This window comes from Ranitomeya imitator, chromosome 4 (assembly GCF_032444005.1).
Source record: "Ranitomeya imitator isolate aRanImi1 chromosome 4, aRanImi1.pri, whole genome shotgun sequence".
Classification (NCBI taxonomy): Eukaryota; Metazoa; Chordata; class Amphibia; order Anura; family Dendrobatidae; genus Ranitomeya; species Ranitomeya imitator.
Genome location: NC_091285.1, coordinates 239,806,772 through 239,831,566, shown reverse-complemented (window position 1 = coordinate 239,831,566; position 24,795 = coordinate 239,806,772). Strand labels below are relative to the sequence as shown.

The 24,795-nt window shown below is 45.1% G+C and overlaps 1 protein-coding gene across 1 annotated transcript in view; it reads left to right on the top strand.

Moving 5' to 3' along the window:
- LOC138674484 (dynein axonemal heavy chain 3-like) overlaps nucleotides 1–24,795 on the top strand; it is a 3,367,401-nt gene that overhangs the window by 2,920,987 nt on the left and 421,619 nt on the right. Inside the window, 2 exon segments of the mRNA XM_069762320.1 lie at nucleotides 14,531–14,664; nucleotides 18,317–18,488. Of these exon segments, the coding sequence (XP_069618421.1) occupies nucleotides 14,531–14,664; nucleotides 18,317–18,488 (306 nt within the window).

Here is a 24,795-nt window from a genome sequence, read left to right as displayed (position 1 = left end):
TGAGTCTTATGGATTGGTCATTTGCCAATCGCTGTGGGTTTAGTCTGGAGCCTCTGGAAGTCCCTATTCCTTTGAAGGGAATTGACTCTACACCTTTGGCTATGAATAAACCTCAGTACTGGACACAAGTGACCATGCGTATGACTCCCGTTCATCAGGAGGTGATTCGCTTCCTGGTACTGTATAATTTGCATGATGTTCTAGTACTTGGTCTGCCATGGTTACAAACTCATAATCCAGTCCTTGACTGGAAATCAATGTCTGTGTTAAGCTGGGGTTGTCAGGGGGTTCATGATGATGCACCTCCGATTTCTATCGCTTCATCTACTCCTTCTGAGATTCCTGTGTTTTTGTCTGACTATCGGGATGTTTTTGAGGAGCCTAAGCTCAGTTCGCTTCCTCCTCACAGGGATTGCGATTGTGCTATAAATTTAATTCCAGGCAGTAAATTTCCTAAAGGTCGTTTGTTCAATCTGTCAGTGCCAGAGCATACTGCTATGCGGGATTATGTTAAGGGGTCCTTGGAAAAGGGACATATCCGTCCATCTTTGTCCCCTTTGGGAGCAGGTTTTTTTTTCGTGGCCAAAAAAGATGGTTCCTTGAGGCCTTGTATAGATTATCGTCTTTTGAATAAGATTACCGTAAAATATCAGTATCCTTTGCCATTGTTGACTGATTTGTTTGCTCGCATTAAGGGGGCTAAATGGTTCACTAAGATTGATCTTCGGGGTGCGTATAATCTTATACGAATAAAGCAAGGTGATGAGTGGAAAACCGCATTTAATACGCCTGAGGGCCATTTTGAGTATTTGGTAATGCCTTTTGGACTTTCTAATGCTCCTTCAGTCTTTCAGTCCTTTATGCACGATATTTTCCGTGAATATCTGGATAAATTTATGATTGTGTATTTGGATGATATTTTGGTTTTTTCTGATCACTGGGAGTCTCATGTTCAGCAGGTCAGGAAGGTGTTTCAGGTCCTGCGGGCCAATTCCTTGTTTGTAAAAGGCTCAAAGTGTCTTTTTGGAGTCCAGAAGATTTCTTTCTTGGGGTATATTTTTTCCCCTTCTACTATTGAGATGGATCCCGTCAAGGTTCAGGCTATTTGTGACTGGACGCAGCCTACATCTCTTAAGAGTCTACAGAAGTTCTTGGGCTTTGCTAATTTCTATCGTCGTTTTATAACTAATTTTTCTAGTGTTGTTAAGCCTTTGACGGATTTGACTAAGAAGGGTGCTGATGTTGCTAATTGGTCTCCTGCGGCTGTGGAGGCCTTTCAGGAACTTAAGCGCCGGTTTTCTTCTGCTCCTGTGTTGCGTCAGCCAGATGTTTCGCTCCCTTTTCAGGTTGAGGTTGATGCTTCCGAGATTGGAGCGGGGGCGGTTTTGTCACAGAGAAGCTCCGATGGCTCAGTGATGAAGCCATGCGCGTTTTTTTCTAGAAAGTTTTCGCCAGCTGAGCGGAATTATGATGTTGGTAATCAGGAACTTTTGGCCATGAAGTGGGCATTTGAGGAGTGGCGTCATTGGCTAGAGGGTGCTAGACATCGTGTGGTGGTCTTGACTGATCACAAAAATTTGATTTACCTTGAGTCTGCCAGGCGTCTGAATCCTAGACAGGCTCGTTGGTCACTGTTTTTCTCTCGTTTCAATTTTGTGGTTTCATACCTGCCAGGTTCAAAGAATGTGAAGGCGGATGCTCTTTCTAGGAGTTTTGTGCCTGACTCCCTTGGAAATTCTGAGCCCTCTGGTATCCTTAGGGATGGGGTGATTTTGTCTGCTGTCTCCCCAGACTTGCGACGTGCTTTGCAGGAGTTTCAGGCGGGTAAACCTGATCGTTGGCCGCCTGAGAGACTGTTTGTTCCGGATAATTGGACCAGTAGAGTCATCTCCGAGGTCCATTCTTCTGCGTTGGCAGGTCATCCTGGAATATTTGGTACTAGAGACTTGGTGGCCAGGTCTTTTTGGTGGCCTTCCTTGTCGAGGGATGTGCGTTCTTTTGTGCAGTCTTGTGAGGTTTGTGCTCGGGCTAAGCCTTGCTGTTCTCGGGCCAGTGGATTGTTGTCACCTTTGCCTATCCCGAAGAGGCCTTGGACGCACATTTCCATGGACTTTATTTCGGATCTCCCTGTCTCTCAAAAAATGTCCGTCATCTGGGTTGTGTGTGATCGCTTTTCTAAAATGGTTCATCTGGTACCCTTGCCTAAGTTGCCTTCCTCCTCTGAGTTAGTCCCTCTTTTTTTTCAGAATGTGGTTCGTTTGCATGGGATTCCTGAGAACATCGTTTCTGACAGGGGATCCCAGTTTGTGTCTAGATTTTGGCGGACGTTCTGTGCTAAGATGGGCATTGATTTGTCCTTTTCGTCTGCATTCCATCCTCAGACGAATGGCCAGACTGAACGAACTAATCAGACCTTGGAAACTTATTTAAGGTGTTTTGTTTCTGCTGATCAGGATGACTGGGTTACCTTTTTGCCGCTGGCCGAGTTTGCCCTTAATAATCGGGCTAGTTCTGCTACCTTGGTTTCTCCTTTCTTTTTTAATTCGGGGTTTCATCCTCGTTTTTCCTCTGGTCAGGTGGAACCTTCTGATTGTCCTGGAGTGGACATGGTGGTGGATAGGTTGCATCGGATTTGGAGTCATGTGGTGGACAATTTGAAGTTGTCCCAGGAGAAGGCTCAGCAGTTTGCTAATCGCCGTCGCCGCGTGGGTCCTCGACTTCTTGTTGGGGACTTGGTGTGGTTGTCTTCTCGTTTTGTTCCTATGAAGGTCTCTTCTCCTAAGTTCAAGCCTCGGTTCATCGGTCCCTATAGGATCTTGGAAATTCTTAACCCTGTGTCGTTTCGTTTGGATCTCCCGGCATCGTTTGCTATTCATAATGTGTTCCATCGGTCGTTGTTGCGGAAGTATGAGGTACCTGTTGTTCCTTCGCTTGAGCCTCCTGCTCCAGTGCTGGTGGAGGGAGAATTGGAGTATGTTGTGGAGAAGATCTTGGATTCTCGTGTTTCCAGACGGAAACTCCAGTATTTGGTCAAGTGGAAGGGTTATGGTCAGGAGGATAATTCTTGGGTGGTTGCCTCGGATGTTCATGCTGATGATTTGGTTCGCGCTTTTCATAGGGCTCATCCTGGTCGCCCTGGTGGTTCTCGTGAGGGTTCGGTGACCCCTCCTCAAGGGGGGGTACTGTTGTGAGTTCTGTTTTTGGGCTCCCTCTGGTGGTTACTGATGGTACTGGGTGACTTGTCTTTCCTGGGTTTCTGGGTTCCACCTGTTCCATCAGCATATGGGAGTTTCCTATTTAACCTGGCTTTGCTGGCATTTCCTCGCCGGTTATCAATGTATCCAGTGTGTCTTGTTACCTCTGCTCCCTGCTCCTAGAACCTTCTGGTCAAGCTAAGTTTGGATTTTCCTGTTTTGGTGTTTTGCTTTATTTGGTTTTTAGTCCAGCCTGCAGATATGTGATTCTTGCTGCTGGTTGCTCTAGTGGGCTGAAATTGCTCCTCATGTACCATGAGTTGGCACATGAGTTCAAGTAATTTCAGGATGGTTTTTTGAAGGGTTTTTCGCTGACCGCGCAGTTCACTTTTGTATCCTCTGCTATCTAGCTTTAGCGGGCCTCATTTTGCTGAAACTGTTTTCATACTACGTATGTGCTTTCCTCTCATTTCACCGTCATTATATGTGGGGGGCTGCTATTTCTGTGGGGGATTTCTCTGGAGGCAAGAAAGGTCTGTGTTTCTTCTAATAGGGGGAAGTTAGATCTTCGGCTGGAGCGAGACGTCTAGGATCATCGTAGGCACGTTCCCCGGCTACTTTTATTTGTGTGTTAGGTTCAGGGTCACGGTCAGCTCAGGTTCCATCGCCCTAGAGCTTGTTTGTATCTGTGCTTGTCCTTTAGTGATCCCCTGCCATTGGGATCATGACAGACTCCACCCCTGTTTGGGTTACACCCCCCTTTTGGGATTTCACCCCTTTTTGGGCAACTATCCCTGTTCAGGTTACCGCCCCCTTTTGGGACTCCACACCCTTTTGGGTAACCATCCCTGTTTGGGTTATCACCACCCACTTTTAGGGACACCACCCCTTCCCTAGGGTACTGTTGTAAATTCCGCTCTTGGGCTCCCTCCGATGGTTGTAAGTGGCACTTTTGTCAGTTCTGCTCTTGGGCTCCCTCCTGTGGTTTCAAGTGGTATGGCTGCTCCTTGGAGTTAGCTGTCAGCAGCTGCTTTCACTGATCGTCTTTTCTGCTCAGCTATTTATGCCTGGCTCTTTCTTCAGCCAGTGCCACTTGTATATGGTTCCTGGTTGGATTCACATCTCTTTGGACTTCCCTGTTATCCTGACCAGTTCAGCAAAGCTAAGTCTTGCTTGCTTTTTTCTGTTCACTGATTGTGGACTTATCCATTCTGTGCTTTCTATGTTTGTCCAGCGTTATCAGTATGAATTAATTCTGTCTTGCTGGAAGCTCTGGGAAGCAAATTTACCCTCCACACCTTTAGTCAGGTGTGGAGATTTTTAGTAAACTCTGCGTGGATTTTTGTAGTGTTTTATACTGACCGCACAGTATTCCATCCTGTCCTATCTATCAAGCTAGACTGGCCTCCTGTGCTCATCCTGGTTTCATTCTGTGTATGTCTTTTCCCTCTCCACTCACAGTCATTATTTGTGGGGGGCTAATCTGTCCTTTGGGGATTTTCTCTGAGGCAAGATAGTTTTCCTGCTTCTATCTTTAGGGGTAGTTAGCTCTTAGGCGGTGACGAGGTGCCTAGGGAGAGTTAGGAGCATCCCACGGCTACTTCTAGTGTTGTGTTGAGCTTAGGGACTGCGGTCAGTACAGTTACCACTTCCTTCAGAGCTCGCTCCATGTTGCTCCTAAACCACCGTATCATAACAGTACAAGTGGCCAAAAATGAATTAAATGCATCTCAAAAGAAGGAAAAGAAAGTTCTGAACCATTTTTTTTTCTGTGCTCTGGTTTGTCTTTTTTTTCCTCTTGATATCTGGGTGGTTCAGGATATATGCTCTGGCATGGATGTTCAGGGTTTATTTTCTCGTGTGGATCAACTTGCTGCAAGAGTACAAAGTATCCAAGATTATGTTGTCCTGACTCCGGCTTTAGAGCCTAGAATTCCTACTCCTGATTTGTTTTTTGGGGACAGATCCAAGTTTTTGAACTTTAAAAATAACTGCAAATTGTTTTTTGCTTTGAAACCCCGTTCTTCTGGTGATCCCATTCAGCAAGTAAAAATCATCATATCCTTGCTGCGTGGTGACCCTCAAGACTGGGCTTTTTCTCTTGAAACAGGGGATCCGGCATTATTGAATGTAGACGCATTTTTTCAAGCGCTCGGATTATTGTATGACGAACCTAATTCTGTGGATCATGCAGAAAAAAACCCTGTTGGCCTTGTGTCAAGGTCAGGAGGCGGCAAAACTATACTGCCAGAAATTTAGAAAATGGTCTGTGCTCACTAAATGGAATGAGGAGGCTCTGGCTGCTATTTTCAGAAAAGGTCTTTCTGAAGCCCTTAAAGATGTTATGGTGGGCTTTCCTACGCCTGCCGGTTTGAGCAAATCTATGTCTCTAGCCATTCAGATTGATCGGCGTCTGCGCGAGCGCAGAGCTGTACACCATATGGCAGTGTCCTCTGAGCAGAGTCCTGAACCTATGCAGTGTGATAGGATTTTGACTAGAGCAGAACGGCAGGAATTCAGACGTCAGAATAGGCTGTGTTTTTACTGTGGTGATTCTGCTCATGTTATCTCTGATTGCCCTAAGCGTACTAAGAGAGTCGCTAGGTCTGTTACTATTAGTACTATACAGCCTAAATTTCTCTTATCTGTGACCCTGATTTGCTCATTGTCGTCCTTTTCTGTCATGGCATTTGTGGATTCAGGCGCTGCCCTGAACTTAATGGACTTGGAATTCGCCAGGCGCTGTGGTTTTTCCTTGCAGCCTTTGCAGAGCCCTATTCCTTTGAGGGGTATTGATGCTACACCCTTGGCCAAGGATAAACCTCAGTACTGGATGCAGATGACTATGTACATGGCTCCAGCACATCAGGAAGATTGTCGTTTTCTGGTGTTGCATAACCTGCATGATGTTGTTGTACTGGGTTTTCCATGGTTACAGGAACATAATCCGGTGCTGGATTGGAAAACTATGTCTGTGACTAGTTGGGGTTGTCAAGGGGTACATAGTGATGTTCCTTTGATGTCAATTTCCTCTTCCCCATCTTCTGAGGTCCCTGAGTTTTTGTCGGATTTCCAGGATGTAATTGATGAGCCCAAATCCAGTTCCCTTCCACCGCACAGGGACTGTGATTGTGCTATTAACTTGATTCCTGGTTGCAAGTTCCCTAAGGGCCGACTTTTCAATCTGTCTGTGCCAGAGCATGCCGCCATGCGGAGTTATGTTAAGGAATCTTTGGAGAAGGGGCATATTCGTCCGTCTTCGTCACCATTGGGAGCGGGTTTCTTTTTTGTTGCCAAGAAGGATGGCTCCTTGAGACCCTGTATTGATTATCGTCTTCTTAATAAGATCACGGTCAAATTCCAATACCCCTTACCTTTGCTTACTGATTTGTTTGCTCAGATTAAGGGGGCTAGTTGGTTTACTAAGATTGACCTCCGAGGGGCATATAATCTTGTTCTATCAAACAGGGTGACGAATGGAAAACTGCATTTAATACGCCCGAAGGCCATTTTGAATACCTTGTGATGCCATTTGGGCTCTCTAATGCTCCATCTGTGTTCCAGTCTTTCATGCATGATATTTTCCGCAATTATCTTGATAAATTCATGGTCGTATATTTGGATGATATTTTGATTTTTTCCAATGATTGGAAGTCTCATGTGAAGCAGGTCAGGATGGTGTTCCAGATCCTTCGTGATAATGCTTTGTTTGTGAAGGGGTCTAAGTGCCTATTCGGAGTTCAGAAGGTCTCTTTTTTGGGTTTTATTTTTTCTCCCTCGTCTATAGAAATGGATCCTGTTAAGGTCCAAGCTATTCATGACTGGCTTCAACCCACATCTGTGAAGGGCCTTCAAAAATTTTGGGGCTTTGCTAATTTCTATTGCCGTTTCATTGCCAACTTTTCCAGGGTGGTTAAGCCTTTTACTGATTTGATGAAGAGAGGCGCTGATGTGATGAATTGGTCCTCTGCGGCTGTTGAGGCCTTTCAGGAGCTTAAACGCCGATTTACTTCTGCCCCTGTGTTGCGTCAGCCGGATGTTTGTCTTCCTTTTCAGGTTGAGGTCGACGCTTCTGAGATTGGTGCAGGGGCCGTTTTGTCTCAGAGGGAGTCTGATGGTTCTTTGATGAAACCGTGTGCTTTTTTTTCCAGAAAGTTTTCGCCTGCGGAACGCAATTATGATGTCGGCAATCGGGAGTTGTTGGCTATGAAGTGGGCATTTGAGGAGTGGCGACATTGGCTTGAGGGGGCTAGGCACCGCGTTGTGGTCCTGACCGATCATAAGAATCTGATTTACCTCGAGTCGGCCAAGCAGCTGAATCCCAGACAGGCTCGATGGTCCCTGTTTTTCTCCCGTTTTGATTTTGTGGTCTCGTATCTTCCGGGATCTAAGAATGTTAAGGCTGATGCCCTCTCTAGGAGTTTTTCGCCTGATTCTCCTGGAGTCCTTGAGCCGGTTGGCATTCTTAAGGAAGGGGTGATTCTTTCTGCCATCTCCCCTGATTTGCGGCGGGTACTTCAGGAATTTCAGGCTGATAGGCCTGACCACTGTCCTGTGGGGAAGCTGTTTGTTCCTGATAGATGGACAAGTAAGGTGATTTCTGAGGTTCATTGTTCAGTGTTGGCTGGTCATCCTGGGATTTTTGGTACCAGAGATTTGGTTGCTAGGTCCTTTTGGTGGCCTTCCTTGTCGCGCGATGTCCGTGCCTTTGTGCAGTCCTGTGGGACTTGCGCCCGAGCCAAGCCTTACTGTTCCCGCGCTAGTGGGTTGCTTTTGTCTTTGCCGGTCCCTGAGAGGCCCTGGACGCATATTTCGATGGATTTTATTTTGGATCTTCCTGTTTCCCAGAAGATGTCTGTTACCTGGGTTGTTTGTGACTGGTTCTCTAAAATGGTCCATCTGGTACCTTTGCCTAAGTTGCCTTCCTCCTCAGATCTGGTTCCATTGTTTTTTCAGCATGTGGTTCGTTTGCATGGCATTCCGGAGAATATTGTGTCTGACAGAGGTTCTCAGTTTGTCTCTAGATTTTGGCGGGCCTTTTGTGCTAGGATGGGCATTGATTTGTCTTTTTCTTCGGCGTTTCATCCTCAGACTAATGGCCAAACTGAGCAAACTAATCAGACCTTGGAGACCTATTTGAGATGCTTTGTGTCTGCTGATCAGGATGATTGGGTGTCTTTCTTGCCATTGGCCGAGTTTGCCCTTAATAATCGGACTAGTTCGGCTACTTTGGTTTCACCTTTCTTTTGTAATTTTGGTTTTCATCCTCGCTTTTCTTCTGGGCAGGTTGAGCCTTCTGATTGTCCTGGTGTTGATTCTGTGGTGGACAGGCTGCAGCAGATTTGGACTCATGTGGTGGACAATCTGACATTGTCTCAGGAAAGGGCTCAACGTTTTGCTAACCGCCGTCGGTGTGTTGGTCCCCGGCTTCATGTGGGGGATTTGGTTTGGTTGTCTTCTCGTCATGTTCCTATGAAGGTTTCGTCCCCTAAGTTTAAGCCTCGGTTTATTGGTCCTTATAAAATTTCTGAAATTATTAATCTGGTGTCTTTTCGTTTGGCTCTTCCAGCCTCTTTTGCCATTCATAATGTTTTCCATAGATCTTTGTTGCGGAGATATGTGGTGCCTGTTGTTCCCTCGGTTGACCCTCCTGCCTCGGTGTTGGTTGAGGGAGAGTTGGAATATGAGGTTGAGAATATTTTGGATTCTCGTTTTTCGAGGAGGAGGCTTCAGTATCTTGTCAAGTGGAAGGGTTATGGCCAGGAGGATAATTCTTGGGTTGTTGCCTCCGATGTCCATGCCACCGATTTGGTTCGTGCTTTTCACTTAGCTCGTCCTGATTGGCCTGGGGGCTCTGGTGAGGGTTCGGTGACCCCTCCTCAAAGGGGGGTACTGTTGTGAATTCCGCTCTTGGGCTCCCTCCGGTGGTTGTAAGTGGCACTTTTGTGAGTTCTGCTCTTGGGCTCCCTCCTGTGGTTTCAAGTGGTATGGCTGCTCCTTTGAGTTAACTGTCAGCAGCTGCTTTCACTGATCGTCTTTTCTGCTCGGCTATTTATGCCTGGCTCTTTCTTCAGCCAGTGCCACTTGTATATGGTTCCTGGTTGGATTCACATCTCTTTGGATTTCCCTGTTATCCTGACCAGATCAGCAAAGCTAAGTCTTGCTTGCTTTTTTCTGTTCACTGATTGTGGACTTATCCGTTCTGTGCTTTCTATGTTTGTCCAGAGTTATCAGTATGAATTAATTCTGTCTTGCTGGAAGCTCTGGGAAGCAGATTTACCCTCCACACCTTTAGTCAGTGTGGAGATTTTTAGTAAACTCTGCGTGGATTTTTGTAGTGTTTTATACTGACCGCACAGTATTCCATCCTGTCCTATCTATCAAGCTAGACTGGCCTCCTGTACTCATCCTGGTTTCATTCTGTGTATGTCTTTTCCCTCTCCACTCACAGTCATTATTTGTGGGGGGCTAATCTATCCTTTGGGGATTTTCTCTGAGCCAAGATAGTTTTCCTGCTTCTATCTTTACGGGTAGTTAGCTCTTAGGCGGTGATGAGGTGCCTAGGGAGAGTTAGGAGCATCCCACGGCTACTTCTAGTGTTGTGTTGAGCTTAGGGACTGCGGTCAGTACAGTTACCACTTCCTTCAGAGCTCGCTCCATGTTGCTCCTAAACCACTGTATCATAACAGGGTACACCACGTGGACTTCCCCACGGCACTCCCAGGCCCCAGTTCACACAGTACATCCCTATGTCTCTGGGCTTGCACTGGCCCTTTAACAGTCTGCATGACTTGGAGCACATTTTTTTTTATGTCACTTCACCAGCTCCTGCTGAAGTTACAAACCACCGACACCTCCAGCTGCCGATCACAAGCCGCTGCCACTGCAGCTCCGGCTGCTGCGGAACCTGTTGCTGCAACTGCAGCTACACTCTACAAGGATCTCCATGGCTCCCCTGCAGACTTCGTGGACCCGCCGATCCACAGGAAGCCGCTTGTTAACTTCGTGGACCCGCCGATCCACAGCAAGATGCTTGTCAAATTTGTGCACCCGCCGATCCACAGCAAGACGCTCATCAGCTTTGTGGCCCCACCGAGCCACCGCAATTAACTCTGAGCATGCTTCCTGGACCACTGCCCACAGTCTAGCACCATATGTAAGATTGCACTTACTTTCGGGTTGGGGAATTCTTGCTTGGCAGCGAAATAACATACAGCAAGATGTTTTTCTTCAAAATTTCAACTGGGTTTATAACTCCATAAACCCCAGTAGCACAAAACACAAACTAACAACCTTCATAGCATGGCAAAACAAAGTAACAATGTTCACAGCGTGGCTCTGTTCCATGTGGACAGTGACCTTACACTCTAGGTTGAGTCCAATATCCAGGCTCGCTCTGGAGCCAAACACACACACAGTCTGGTACTACCTGCTTGTCAGCGCTGCAGGTTTTCACTGGCAGTACCACATGGGTCCTGTTCTCTGGAGAAGCTACCTACAGGGATAGTCAGTTCCAGACCCACCGAAGAACTGTAGCCTCCCCACACAGTTGCTGTAACTGGCTCTGCAGATCCCTGCCCTCACCTTGTGCTGTTCAGGGATCCAGTCCTACTCCCAGGACCTCTCAGCACCCAGGTTACTCGGGATCACATAGGTGGCCTGTCCGGGTACTGTTCAGGACATCCATCCCTGGCTGGGACCATCCAGTACCCAGGCCACCAGTAGCAAAGTCCCACCACGTGCTCTTCAGGGCTAGCACACCCAACACCGAGGTTTCTACCAGGACCTTGCACATGGACCATTCAGGTCCCCTCACTCAGACCATGTGACCCACACCCTAGTTACATTACATACCTGTAACCACTCCCCTGGGTGGGAGTGTGGGTGTGTGGCTAGTTTGACCTGCCCATCTCTCATAACTAGCCCTGCCAGCCTCCCTTAAGAACTACACAATTACTTGTGGGACGACAGGTCCCAGAACACAACATATTTCAGGCTGGCAGTGCAGAGTGTCTTCCTCTGCGACACACATACCAGCCATTCACCACACTGCTGGACTCATTACCATTCATTACTACATTCATTTGTCTCATTACCACAGCTATCCATGCAACTGCCATGCACTCTCATGGCCTCAATACGCCTCCGTGTGTATACTGAGGAGGCCATGCAGCGCCCCCTACCTGTTACAGGGGTCACTGCATCACAGCAGATTTCCCTTGTTAGTTGGTTGCAAGGGTTAAATACTCCTGCTTGTCTCCTAAAGCTTTTGAACCTGAGTTATCTTAGCTGTTCTCATTTTCTCCACTACCCTCTAGTATACGTGCCCACCTCTAAGCTTGAGTAGTAGCCAGTGATAGTTTGCTATAATTTGGAATTTGTTTGGAGCTGTGAGCAGTGGAAAAAGAAGTCGTTTACGAGATTGCTGTTTGGGAGTTTGTCTGGTGTATTCCTTTTCCTTATCCACCTTTTGGTCTGCCTATCATTTCCTTTCCCTTTATACCATTACATAGTCTTTGAGCCCTTAGAGTGATTGCTGTCTGTCTCCCTCTTTCACCCCCTTTCTCCCTTTCTCTCTCGCACCCTCTCCATCTTTCCCCATCTCTCTATCTTTCTCTCTCCTTGTTTCCCATACCCCTCTCTCTCCATCTTTCTCTCTTCCTTTTCCCTCTCTCCCGCTCTCTCTCTCTTGCTCTCCCTTTCTCCCTCTCTCTCTGTTTTCAGATTATCACCCCCAACGACTACCACCATCACCGCCTTCGATTCTTGAGTTGCTTAAGTCATCATTATGATATCATATTGATGTCCTGATCTTTATAATAAGTTGTCTCAGAAAGTCAACACCTCTACTAATTTTTTCTTCATTAAGAGGGGGGAATTGCTAGGGACCCCTTTTCCCATGCTCCAGAACAGAGAGCCATTCTGTGGCACTTCGCCCATGCAAAGTTTTTCCTTAGCTGTCAGAGTAGTTGTCTTCTGTAAGTGGTTGTCTCTGATGCAACGAACCATAAAATTGCATGTTTCCATTAAATTCTGTATGATTGCGAAAATAGTCGCTTAATATAAATATAATAATTGCAGCAAAAAGGTTAAGACAAAGGGATCATACACACGTACTTATACATATTGCTTCAATTTTATTTTTATTCTAAGCTTTCTTTGTGTATTGACATTTTGCTTGAGCAGATTTGATGTATTTTTTTTATATTCTACTGGTGATGTACAATTCCGTCTGAAAGGTTGTGATAAAGACCACTGCATTACATTTGCAAAAGAACAAGAATAGCTTGTGTTTTTCTTCACTTTAGTTTGCTTCAAAATCATCATGCTTTATCAAGCAGGAAATGAACTGGCAATAAACACAAGGCACACAATTTAGGGATGGAAAGAGAATTATAGTCAGCTTGTATGTGGACATGGGTTTAAGAATATTTTGAATGGGTGTTGTAATTTCAAATAATTTGTAGCTATTTGTCTACTTTTCTGTCATTTTGAATGCTATTAGAGTGAATACAATGTAACTTGTACTAAGTTTATGTACTTTAAGGAGTAACTTTATATCTCAAGATGTAAATATGACCCTGCACCCAGAGAATTGACAGTGCAATAACTATATGCATATTACTACATATTACATCCATGCATAATACTGCCTCGTTACTACATAGTATAGTATATTGCAATATATTGACATGTTACTCCATACCTGTGCATAATACTTATGTAACTATTAACAATATAGCTATAAAATTCTCCTGACTTCTGCAACCCTACTAGCTAAAATTAAAATATCATATTATTGCAACCTTAGTAGAAGCTAATAAGGGCCATTATTCTACATATTTCATGAAGGGAATCTGTCAGCTGGTTTTTGCTATGTAATCTGACAGCATCCTGAGATAGAGACAAAGACGCAGCGATGTGTGACTTAGTTTACTGTGTGCAGCAGTTATGATAGAGTCACAGTTTTCTCTGCTGCAGATCTAGCAGAGCTCAGTTGTTGAGCTGAGTATAACCTCGCCCACACCACAGCTTTCTGTGTACAATGTACAGTGTGAGGTGCTAATCAGTGCTGGGGGCATGGTTGGACTAGGAGGCACCAGGCCTGTTGTCCTGCAGTGATAATTAGTAATGAGCGAATATACTCATTGCTCTGGTTTTCCCAAGCATGCTCGGGTGATCTCCAAGTATTTATGTGTTCGGAGATTTAGTGCATGATTTACAGCTATTAGCCAGCTTGATTACATGTGGGGATTCCCTAGCAGCCAGGCAACCCCCACATGTACCCAGGCTGGCTAGCAGCCGTAAATCATGCAGCTGCATCAACAAAAACTAAATTTCCGAGCAGTTACAAATACTCGGAGACCACCTGAGCGTGCTCGGGAAAAACCCGAGCAACGAGTACACTCGCTCATCACTAGTAGTAATCTCCTGCAGATAAAGCACTGATTATCTTGAAACAGCAAAACACTGATTATAAGGGACACATCTCTATAATCAGGAACTCTTCCCCTCCATTATGGTGCTCTCTGATTACATAGCAAAAACCTGGTGGCAAAGATTTTTTTGAGTGTTTACCGTAATTATTTATTTTAGACTATAACATAGCCACATGACCAAATTGACCAGGTTTAAATGGCTTCTCAAGGAACAGAATTACATTAACAGACAAACTAAAAATATCATTATTAATTATTTCCCTTATAGCTTACTTTCTCTAGATAGATAATCACTATCCCACATTAAGGGCCGGTATTTTTTTTTACAATGGCATAAACCTGTCTGACAAGATTAATGAGCATGTGCAGTAGGATGCTCGGCTGCTGTGACGTGAAGGTAGCTTCATAGTGTGTGGTATAAGTGGTGATCTCCAGGTCACAGCAGCAGCTCAACATTCAGAACGACAAGGTGGGCGGCAGTGTGAACAGCCTTCTGTTACTTCAGCACGCCTCATATCTATAGTATTAGATCGAAATGTTCTCTTCCTACAGACGATAGTAATCAAGCTTCATTTTCATATATGTCATAGCCCATGTTTGGTAGTGTTGAACAGTGGAATTGCAGGTCCCGAGACTCTCGGTGAGCACTAAAACAAGCAGAGTGGTGTACAAGCTCCAAAGGAACTCGATAGGGTCGTATAATGCTCTGGTCCTAGTCAAGGACAAGCTGAGGGCTTCTGCACTTTGTCATTTTTTTTATTATTTACTTTATTTAAGAGAATTATTTGAAATATTTCTGCAAGTGCCAAAACAGTATCATTCCAATTAAATTATTATTTCTTAGAACATCTGAAGGTTTTTTTTTTACCACTTAATAGTATTGTTATTTTCCTTAAGGACATTCTGAAATGCTGGTTTAATATGTGTCAAGACAAAAATATTCCCATCTCAAATGGATTTGCAATTTCGGGCACTTTGGGTGATCCTGTAAAAATAATGGAGTGGCAATTCCATGGGCTTCCAAAAGATACGTAAGTAATTTGTTTGTGTTTTTTAGCAAAGAGAAAGTTTGGCTTAAATAGAAGAGACCAAATACAAATTGAATATTTATTTCTAAATTTCTTCTCAGTCAGAACATCTTCTAAATGCCTCTTAGAAAACATAACTAAAAACGTTGACATTGTAACCTACAAACGCCAGTCCAATTTGGCTTCACGTATTCTTTAATACCTTCTAGGAATGATGGCTGATTCAACTGTGTCCGTATCACACAGTCATTATCTCAATGCTATTGTATTAAAGATGCTATTTTCTGTCCTTCCCCTACTTTTCTCCCAGACATTAAATCTTCAAATGAATTATCCTAAGTCATATTGCACGACTCGTTAAAGAGTTGATTGTGACTTGTAGGATCGCTACTTCTAACAGGTGGCGCTATAGAGTTTAAGTCCTCTTTTTCTCTGAAGAGGCAATTTGCATATTATATTTCCCAGAGGAGCATTGCACGGCGAATAAGCTTCCTTACCTTGACAAGCCAGAGCTGGTATGTCACTCTCCATAAGGAGAAACGATACCCCTTAGACACCAGTCCAGAGCCTCTCACCTAGCCAAATCAGTTCTCATGCTTCGCACTGACGAGGGCCAACAGCCCGAAACACCGTGTCTGCGAATTGAGATACTGATTTGGCTCTTATCCTAAGTCATATTGCACGACTCGTTAAAGGGTTGATTGTGACTTGTAGGATCGCTACTTCCAACAGGTGGCGCCTTGACTTCTTTTTAGAACTCATTCCCCATTCCAAAGCCTCATAAGTGATTTAAAGGAGACCTGTCACTAGGTCAAAATGTTATTCCTCTAAATAAGAAAATGTTTTTCTTTAAATTAAATGTTAAACAGTTCTAGAGATATGAGTATTTTGTGTGCCCAATATGACTATTTTAAGATCTTTACCATTGGAGCATTTCCTTCAAGGCAATAAAGCTAAGCAGCCTAAAGACATACCCCAGAGACATACCCCAGAGAATCCTTTCAGTACCGCCCTCTTGGTAAAGATCTTGCAAATTAACATACTGGACACACTAAATAAAAGCCTTGGGAGTATTCAAGGTAGCAACAGTAATAAAATAAGAGCAAAAACTGCCCACTTTTGACCTCTGACTTCTCCTCTTTAATGTCTTGTACTACATTATTAAAGAGGTTTTCCAACAAAGTTCAATTTAATCACTAAATATTGGAATAATGATAAATTCGACATTTGGATGTGTTTAAATAAAATGTTCCTGTGCTGAGATAATTTTATACATGTGCCCCTGCTCTGTACTGTGTAATGGCCGTGTCTGACCGTGCAGGAACATGGTTTGATCATACCACATCTCCTGAGCAGGGGGGAAGGAAGAGAGTATACAGGCAGGGCAACATATATTTTTGTGAGGTAAAGTATTTCACTGCCTGTATTTAAACAATGTTTTACCTCAAAGAATGAATCATTTGCAATCTCATACTGTCCTGCCTGTTTTCTCTCTTCCTTCCCACTGCCCAGGAGCTGTGGTGTTATCAGATCATGTCCCTGCACGGTCAGACACGGCCATTACACAGTACACAGCAGGGGCACATGTATAAGATTATCTCAGCACAGGAACATTTCTTTTTTCTTTTTTTTTTTAAACACATCCAATTGTGGAATTTCTAATTATCCCAAGATAAATTAATTAAAATTATTTTTGTGGAAAATCCATTTAAATAAAAATCGCAGGCAAAGATGGACAGAACTTTTCCTGTTAAAGAAGCCATATCACCAAGTCAAAAGTGGACAGTTTCTACTGTTATTTTTTTCTCTCCAATCTCCGAAGTATTATGCGTTTTTGGCTAAATTTCTGTTATGATTCCAGAGATATCGTCCATTTTTATTTACGAGAAGTTCTAATCATTTTGGTCTTTACAATGGGGCAGTCCCTACAAGATAATAATGCAGAGCATCGTGAAGACATGCAGCCAGAGAATTTTGTGAGGCACGTCCCCTTGGTAAAGACCATAAAAAGTAGCGCTGAATACAAAGGCGCATATCACTGGAATCATAAGGCAGATCATTAAAAAACAAAAACTACAATGTTCTATGAAGAAGTAAGAAATAAATAATAGGAAGAAATGGCCACTTTTGAATAGGTAGCAGGCCCAATTTAACCCCTTTCTGCCAGCTGACGGAATAGTACGTCAGCTGGCAGATCCCCTGCTTTGAGGTGGGCTCCGGCGGTGAGCCCACCTCAAAGCCACGACATGTCAGCTGTTTTGTACAGCTGACATGTGCGCGCAATGAGCGCGAGCGGAATCGCAATCCGCCCGCGCCCATTAACTAGTTAAATGCCGCCGTCAAGCGCTGACAGCGGCATTTAACTAGCGCTCCGCTGACCCCCGTCACATGATCGGGGGTCAGCAGTGCTTTGCCATAACAACCAGAGGTCTCCTTGAGACCTCTATGGTTGTTGATAGCCGATTGCTTTGAGCGCCACCCTGTGGTCGGCGTTCAAAGCAACCCGGCATTTCTGCTACATAGAGGTGATCTGTGCATCACATCTATGTAGCAGAGGCGATCAAGTTGTGCATGCTTCTAGCCTCCTATGTAGGCTATTGAAGCATGAAAAAGTAAAAAAAAAAGTGATTAAAAATATAAAAAAAATAAAAAATATATAAAAGTTCAAATCACCCCCCTTTCGCCCCAATCAAAATAAAACAATTAAAAAAAAATCAAACATACACATATTTGGTATCGCCGCGTTCAAAATCGCCCGATCTATCAATAAAAACAAAGGATTAACCTGACCGCTAAATGGCGTAGCGAGAAAAAAAATCAAAACGCCAAAATTACGTTTTTTTGGTTGCCGTGACATTGCATTAAAATGCAATAACGGGCGATCAAAAGAACGTATCTACACCAGAACAGTATCATTAAAAATGCTAGCTCGGCACGCAAAAAATAAGCCCTCACCTGACCCCAGATCATGAAAATTGGAGATGCTACAGGTATCGGAATATCGCGCAATTATTATTTTTTAAGCAAACTTTGGAATTTTTTTTCACCACTTAGATAAAAAATAACCTAGACATGTTAGGTGTCTATGAACTCGCAATGACCTGGAGAATCATAACGGCAGGTTAGTTTTAGCATTTGCTGAACCTAGCAAAAAAGCCAAACAAAAAACAAGTGTGAGATTGCACTTTTTTTGCAATTTCATCACACTTGGAATTTTTTTCCCGTTTTCTGTTACAAGGCATGGTAAACCCAATGGTATCGTTCAAAAGTACATCTCGTCCCGCAAAAAATAAGCCCTCACATGGCCATATTGAAGGAAAAATAAAAAAGTTATGGCTCTGGGAAGGAGGGGAGCAAAAAACGAAAATGAAAAAGCGGAAAAAGCTCTGGGGGTGTCATCAATATGACCACTTCCTGACTGAGCAATCTTCCGTTTTCATTGTTTCCTCCCCTTCTTCCAACAGCTATACATTTTTTATTTTTCTGTCAACGTAGTCATATTAGGTTTGTTTTTTTTTTGCAGTACAAGTTGTAGTTTTGAATTGATTTAAGTCAGGAAGAAGTTAATTATGCAAGGTGTTTCTACACTAATACTGTACATGAGAATATAACCCTAAATAACCCAATAATAAATATCTGACTGTCCCTTTTTCAGTTTCTCCTTAGAAAATGCCATTATAGTGACGTCTGCGCAACGTTGGCCTCTTGTAATCGATCCTCAAGGTCAAGCAAATAAGTGGATAAAAAACATGGAAAAAACAAATAAAATTCAGATATGCAAAGTTACAGATGCAGACTACTTGCGAACAGTTGGGAACAGCATACAGGTACTAAAAGAATAAATGTGCTTTTTTCCAGGACTTAAATTATATTTGCATTAGCATTAAAATCTGAACAGCTAAGTGAAAATGTGGTTAATTCTTTACACGTTACACTGTTTAAGTTATAATTACCTTGTTAGTCTCTGTCATCTTGTCGAGCTCTTTATTATGATTTATGACCCCGAGGCACCTGTTCACCACTCATCTCATGGCTTTCTGCCTATTCAGATCATTCCAAAAATACTATGAACAATTGGCTGCATGAACGGTACAGTACTGGCTTTTTTGCTTTGTTTGCAAACTGTGCAAATTGCAAGGAGCCAATTTCTGTATTTACAGCTTTTTACGATTTTAAAAAGAGTATTTTTAAAAAATGTAATTTAATTATGTGTGTTTACGTCCCATTAGCCTTGCAAAATTGAATGTCACATCACATCACTCATCAACTGGTGAAAAATATTTCTCATTTTTCGACTAGTAATTATTTCATTTATTATAAGTAATTTAAATTGTGGGCATTTTATATGTATGTCTTTTCCAGGCATGCATATACAACCGTGTGAAAAAATGTTTGCCCCCTTCCTGATTTACTATTATTTTGCATGCATGTCACACTTAAATGTTTTAGATCACCAAACAAATTTAAATATTAGACAAAGATAACACAAATAAACACAAAATACAGTTTTTAAATTAGGTTCTTTATTATTAAGGGAAAGACAAATCCAAACCTACAGGTCCCTGTGTAAATTAATAAAGGAAGCTATAAGATGCATTCGCAGCCCGGGGTCCACCGTGCAGATATATTATCTGCAGCTTAGTAATGGCGGACTACATATGGCGGTATAAAAGAAATACACAGGGGTTAGCATCACCCGGTATGTGTGGAGGTGAACCCTGTTACGTCACAGGGCCACGATACCGCAGAGTGATTGCTAGTATGTGGTCACAGGACTCTGACCCAAGGACACGGGGTTAGAGTCCCTCTAGATCTACTAGCCCTCGGCACTGCAACTGCCGTGCCTGTGAGTAAACTAACTAAATAAAGATTTAGCCCACTGAGTGCGCGCAGCGCCACTCTGGAGGATACCACTAATTGTCCTAGCTAGGGACTGGAAAGCGCACTAGCTGCGCACAGTGCTGCACTGGCGGACGCTGCTGAATTGATGCAGTAAGAACATGCCTCGTGCTGGATGGCACTTAACTGGTGCTATGTTCAGCTCCAAACACCCACACTCAGTCATCAACGCTAGGGATCATTTAGGCACTTTCACCGGAACATACGCACATCCACACACACACAATTTCAGTTTATACTAGCGCATGGCCAAGCGGCCATGCACACCTTTTATAGTTTCAGTCTTCCGGGACCTTGCAAGTGGTCCAATCGGAGTCCCTTGAGGACCTGTGCATGTGACCCCCAACCTCCAATGAGAGGTCAACCCACAGGCATGCTCAGTAGGCAAAAAGCAGGACTTAGTCCCAGGAACGTCTGCTCGCCGCTATCTAATGCTGGTTACAATAGCTGGACCTGGGATGGCAGCATTAATCAGATGCACAGCATCAGCTTGAGCAAGATGCTGGGACCAACATCTCTGCTGAGCAGGCTGCTCTGTGGCTGGGGAAGAATGGGAGACCGCAGAGGACATGGTTAAAGATTCCCCCTGTGCAGTGGCGAGATCTCAACACCTAGCATTACCCCCCTCCTTGGGCCTAGCTATGCTCAAAAGCTGCAATGAGCTGAGGAGCCCGAATGTGCTCAATAGGTTCACAGGTCCTCTCCTCTGGGCCATGACCCTTCCAGTCCACCAGACAGAACTTTTGCCACTTACCACATTGCACTCATCAATTGCGTTCACCTCATAGTCGTACGTGGACGAGCCCGATGTCCCGGCAGATGACTTGGAAAACCGGGACATGTGAACAAGCTTTAAGAGGGACACATGAAAGGTATCAGTGATACAAAGGCATGGAGGAAGGGCAAGACAGTAGACCACAGGGTTGACCTGTTCCAGGACTTTAAAGGGACCTATGTAGCAAGGTGCAAACTTTGTGGACTCAACTCGCAGCCTGATGTTACGGGCGGAGAGCCACACTAAGTCGCCTGGAGCAAAATTTGGAGCTGGTCACCAGTGTGCATCGGCAGAGACCCTCATTCTCTCCTTGGAGGCCCGGATGGCATCCTGTGTGCTATTCCAATTTTCACGTGCCTTCACCGCCCAGTCTGCCACCCTAGAGTTGGTGGGTGACATGGGCATGAGCACGGGTACACGCAGATGCTGGCCATAGTTGAGGAGGAATGAGGTCTTCTCAGTGGAGTCAGCTACGGCATTGTTCAGTGCAAACTCAGCCCACTGTAGCAAGGATGCCCAGTCGTCCTGCTTGGCAGAAGCAAAATGTTACAGTTATGTGACCAGAGTCTGGTTGGCTCTCTCTACCAATCCGTTCATCTCGGGATGGTAAGCTGAAAAGAGATTCAGCTCAATGCTGAGTAGACACCAGAGCTCTCTCCAGAACCGAGACACAAACTGGGGACCTCGGTCACTGACGATTTTGTCAGACATACTGTGTAGGCGAAAAACATGCTTAATGAGCAATGCTGCCATTTTGGAAAAATGGTTGGTTACTACCCAGATAACACTGCAGCTACGAGACTTGGGGAAACCCACCAAAAAGTCGATCCTGACCATTTCCCAGGGCCTATCTGCCACCAGCAGGGAGTAAAGTAGCCAAGCAGGCTTTTCCCAAGGAGACTAATTCTTGGCGCAAGAGGTACATGCCCGAATAAAGTCTCAGACGTCATTGGCCATATGCGGCCACCAGTACGTCCTCGCCAGTAGCTCAGATGTCCTCTTTGTCCTAAAATGTCCACCCACCCTGGACGAGTGAGCCCAAGAGAGAACATCTGGTTGCAAATTAGGTGGTACAAAAGTCTTGCCAAGGGGTACAGACTCAAGTGAGACTGGGGCCAAAGTTCTCAGGCTCTCAGAAGGGGCAATTAGCCAAGGCTCCTCCTCCTCCTCTGATGACACTACAGAGTGGCAGAGAGCATCGGAATGAATGTTCTTCTCCCTGGAAAGAAAGTGGATGGTGAAGTGGAACAGGGAGAAAAACAAGGACCATCTAGCCTGGCGAGAGTTTAGCCGCTGGGCGGTTTGTAAGTAACCCAAATTTTTGTGGTTGGTGTACACTTGGAAGGGAAAACGAGCCCCCTCCAGGAGGTATCTCCACTCTGAAAAGGCCAACTTCATGGAATAGTTCCTCTCTGCCGGTGAGAAGGCCTTGAAAAAGAAGAAGCAAGGATGCTTCCGACCTTGAACGTTCTGGAAGAGGACAGCTCCAGCACCGACTGAAGAGGCATCCACCTCCATGACAAATGGTTTATCAACATTGGAGTGATGTAAAATGGCAGCACTAGCGAAATGTGACTTGATAGAGAGAAAGGCCTTGGAGACCTCCTCCGACCACAATTTGGGATTAGCTCCTTTCTTGGTGAGGGCAACCAGGGAGCAACCAAAGTTGAGAAGTGGGGAACGAACTGGCGATAATAGTTATTGAACCCCATAAAGCGCTGCACCGCTTTGAGAGAATAGGGATCCTGCCAGTCAACCACAGCCTGTAGTTTGGCAGGATCCATGGCCAATCCCTTGGCGGAGGTGATATAGCCCAGGAAAGGCAAGGACTCCTGCTCAAACACACACTTCTCCAACTTGGCATAGAGGGAGTTTGCCTGTAGGAGGTTGAAGACTTTGCAAACGTCTCTCTGGTGGGAGTCTATATCTGGAGAGTAGATGAGAATATCATCCAGATAGACTATGACAGAGGTGGCAAGAATATTCCGGAAGATATCATTCACAATGTCTTGGAAAATGGCAGGAGCATTACAGTGCCTGAAGGGCATCACCAGGTATTCATAGTGCCCGTCCCTGGTGTTAAATGCCGTCTTCCACTCCTCCCCCTCATGGATGCGAATCAGGTTGTAAACACCCCGCAGATTAAGTTTAGTAGATACCCTCGCTCCCCGAAACCTATCGAAGAGCTCCGATATAAGTGGCAGAGGTTACTTATTTTTAACGGTTATGGCAGTAAAACCACTGTAATCTATGCAGGGATGTAATTCTCCATTCTTCTTCTGTATGAAGAAGAAACCAACCCCTGCTGGTGACACTGACTTCCTAATGAATCCTCTTGCTAGATTCTCCTGAACGTACTGAGACATTGCCTCCATCTTAAGGAGAGATAATGGGTAGACTCCACACCGGTGAGGCTCAGCATCAGGCAAGAGGTCAATAGGACAATCAATGGGGCGGTGAGGCGGAAAGGAAAATGTCTGCGTAGACCCAATAGTGTTTGGGGAGAGAGGAATGATCCGCGGGTACCTCTGTAGTGGCAACCTGAACACTCTCCCTTAGACATCTACCCTCACAAGATTTACTCCATCCCAGATTTCTCCCTGTGGACCACTTAATATAAGGGGAGTGATAGCGTAGCCAAGGTATACCTAGCAGGACCTCATCAATACATTCGGGTATGACTATTAGGGAGATAATCTCCTTATGGGATGGAGACCTGAAGAAAGTAAGTGGTATGGTTTGGTTTGTAATCTGTGACGGCAGTGTCAACCCATTCACCACTCGTATGGTCACTGGTTTGGCGAGCATCACCAGAGGGATTGCATGCCATTGGGTGAAGGCAGAAGACATGAAATTGCCCTCTGCCCCGGAATCCACGCAAAGCTCTACCGCGCGAGTGGATGGGCCAAAGGTGAGTGTCCCCTTGAAGGACAATTTGTAGGAAAATGTCGCCTTGTCTAGGGTGCCTTCTCCTTCTGCCACTAGACGCTGATGTTTTCCCAACCGCTGAGGACACTTCCTGGCATAATGTCCTGACTGCAGGCAGAGAGGACAGACCATTGGTACTTGAGCAACCCGGCACTTAGATCCTGCTCGAGAGAGCTACATGGCCTCATGTGCCTCAGACACCTGATCCGCAGATTCCAGAGGTCTGGCGAAGGTGGAAGCCTGCTGAAACCTCTGCCTACACTGGGCTCGCTCCAACCTTCGCTCGTTAAAACGATGATTGATGTGAGTGGAATTGTGGTAGGAATCTCCCTAGTGACTAAAGCATCCTTCACATGGTCAGCCAGCCCCCTCCAAAATACAGGGATGAGGGCTTCGTCCAGCCACTCCAGCTCAGATGCTAAAGTCCAGAAGTGGATGGCAAAATGGCTGACCATGGATGAGCCCTGAGTCAGTGATGATAGTTGGAGCGCCGTATCATGGGTGACTTGTGGTCCCAAAAAGACCTGTTTCAGAGTGCTCTGGAACCGCGGAGCACTCCGCACCACATGATCGTCGCGCTTCCCCAGCGGCATAGCCCACTCCAACGTACTATCCGACAAGAGAGATATAATGAATCCCACTTTAGCCCACTCTGAGGAGAAACGTGAAGCCAGGAGCTCAAGGTGTATCACACACTGGTTCACGAATCTCCTACATGACTTGCTATCACCAGAGTACTTATGTGGCCGCGGGAGGCGGGATAAGGTTGGACCAGAACGGCAGACCGCAACAAATAATATAAAGGAAGCTAAAAGGTGCATTCGCAGCCTGGGGTCTACCGTGCAGACATATTACCTGTTGCTCGGTAATGGTGGACTATATATGGCGGTATAAAAGAAACACACACGGGTTAGCTTCACCTGATATGTATGGAGGCGAACCCTGTTGCGTTACAGGGCCACGATACCACAGAGTGAATGCTGGTGTGTGGTCACAGGACTCTGCCCCAAGGACCCGGGATTAGAGTCCCTCTAGACCCACTAGCGCTCGGCGATGCAACTGCGGTGCCAGGGAGTAAACTAACTAAATAAAGATTTAGCACCGCTCTGGCAGATGCCACTAATTGCCCTAGCTAGGGACTGGAAAGCACACTTGCTGCACACGGCGCCGCATTTACTGACACTGCTGAATTCACGCAGTAAGAACGTGCCTCGTGCTGGATGGCACTTAACTGGCGCTATGTCAGCTCCAAACACCCACACTCAGACAACAATGCTAGGGAAGGGGATCATTTAGGAGCTTTCACCAGAACATACACACATCCACACAGACAATTTTAGTTTATACTAGCGCATGACTGAGCGGCCATGTGAACTTTTTATAGTTGCAGCCTTCTGGGACCTTGCCAGTGGTCCAATCAGAGCCGCTTGAGGACCTGGGCATGTGACCCCCAACCTCCAATGAGAGGCATGCTCAGTAGGCCAAAAGCAGGACTTAGTCCCAGGAATGTCTGCTCACCGCTGACTAATGCT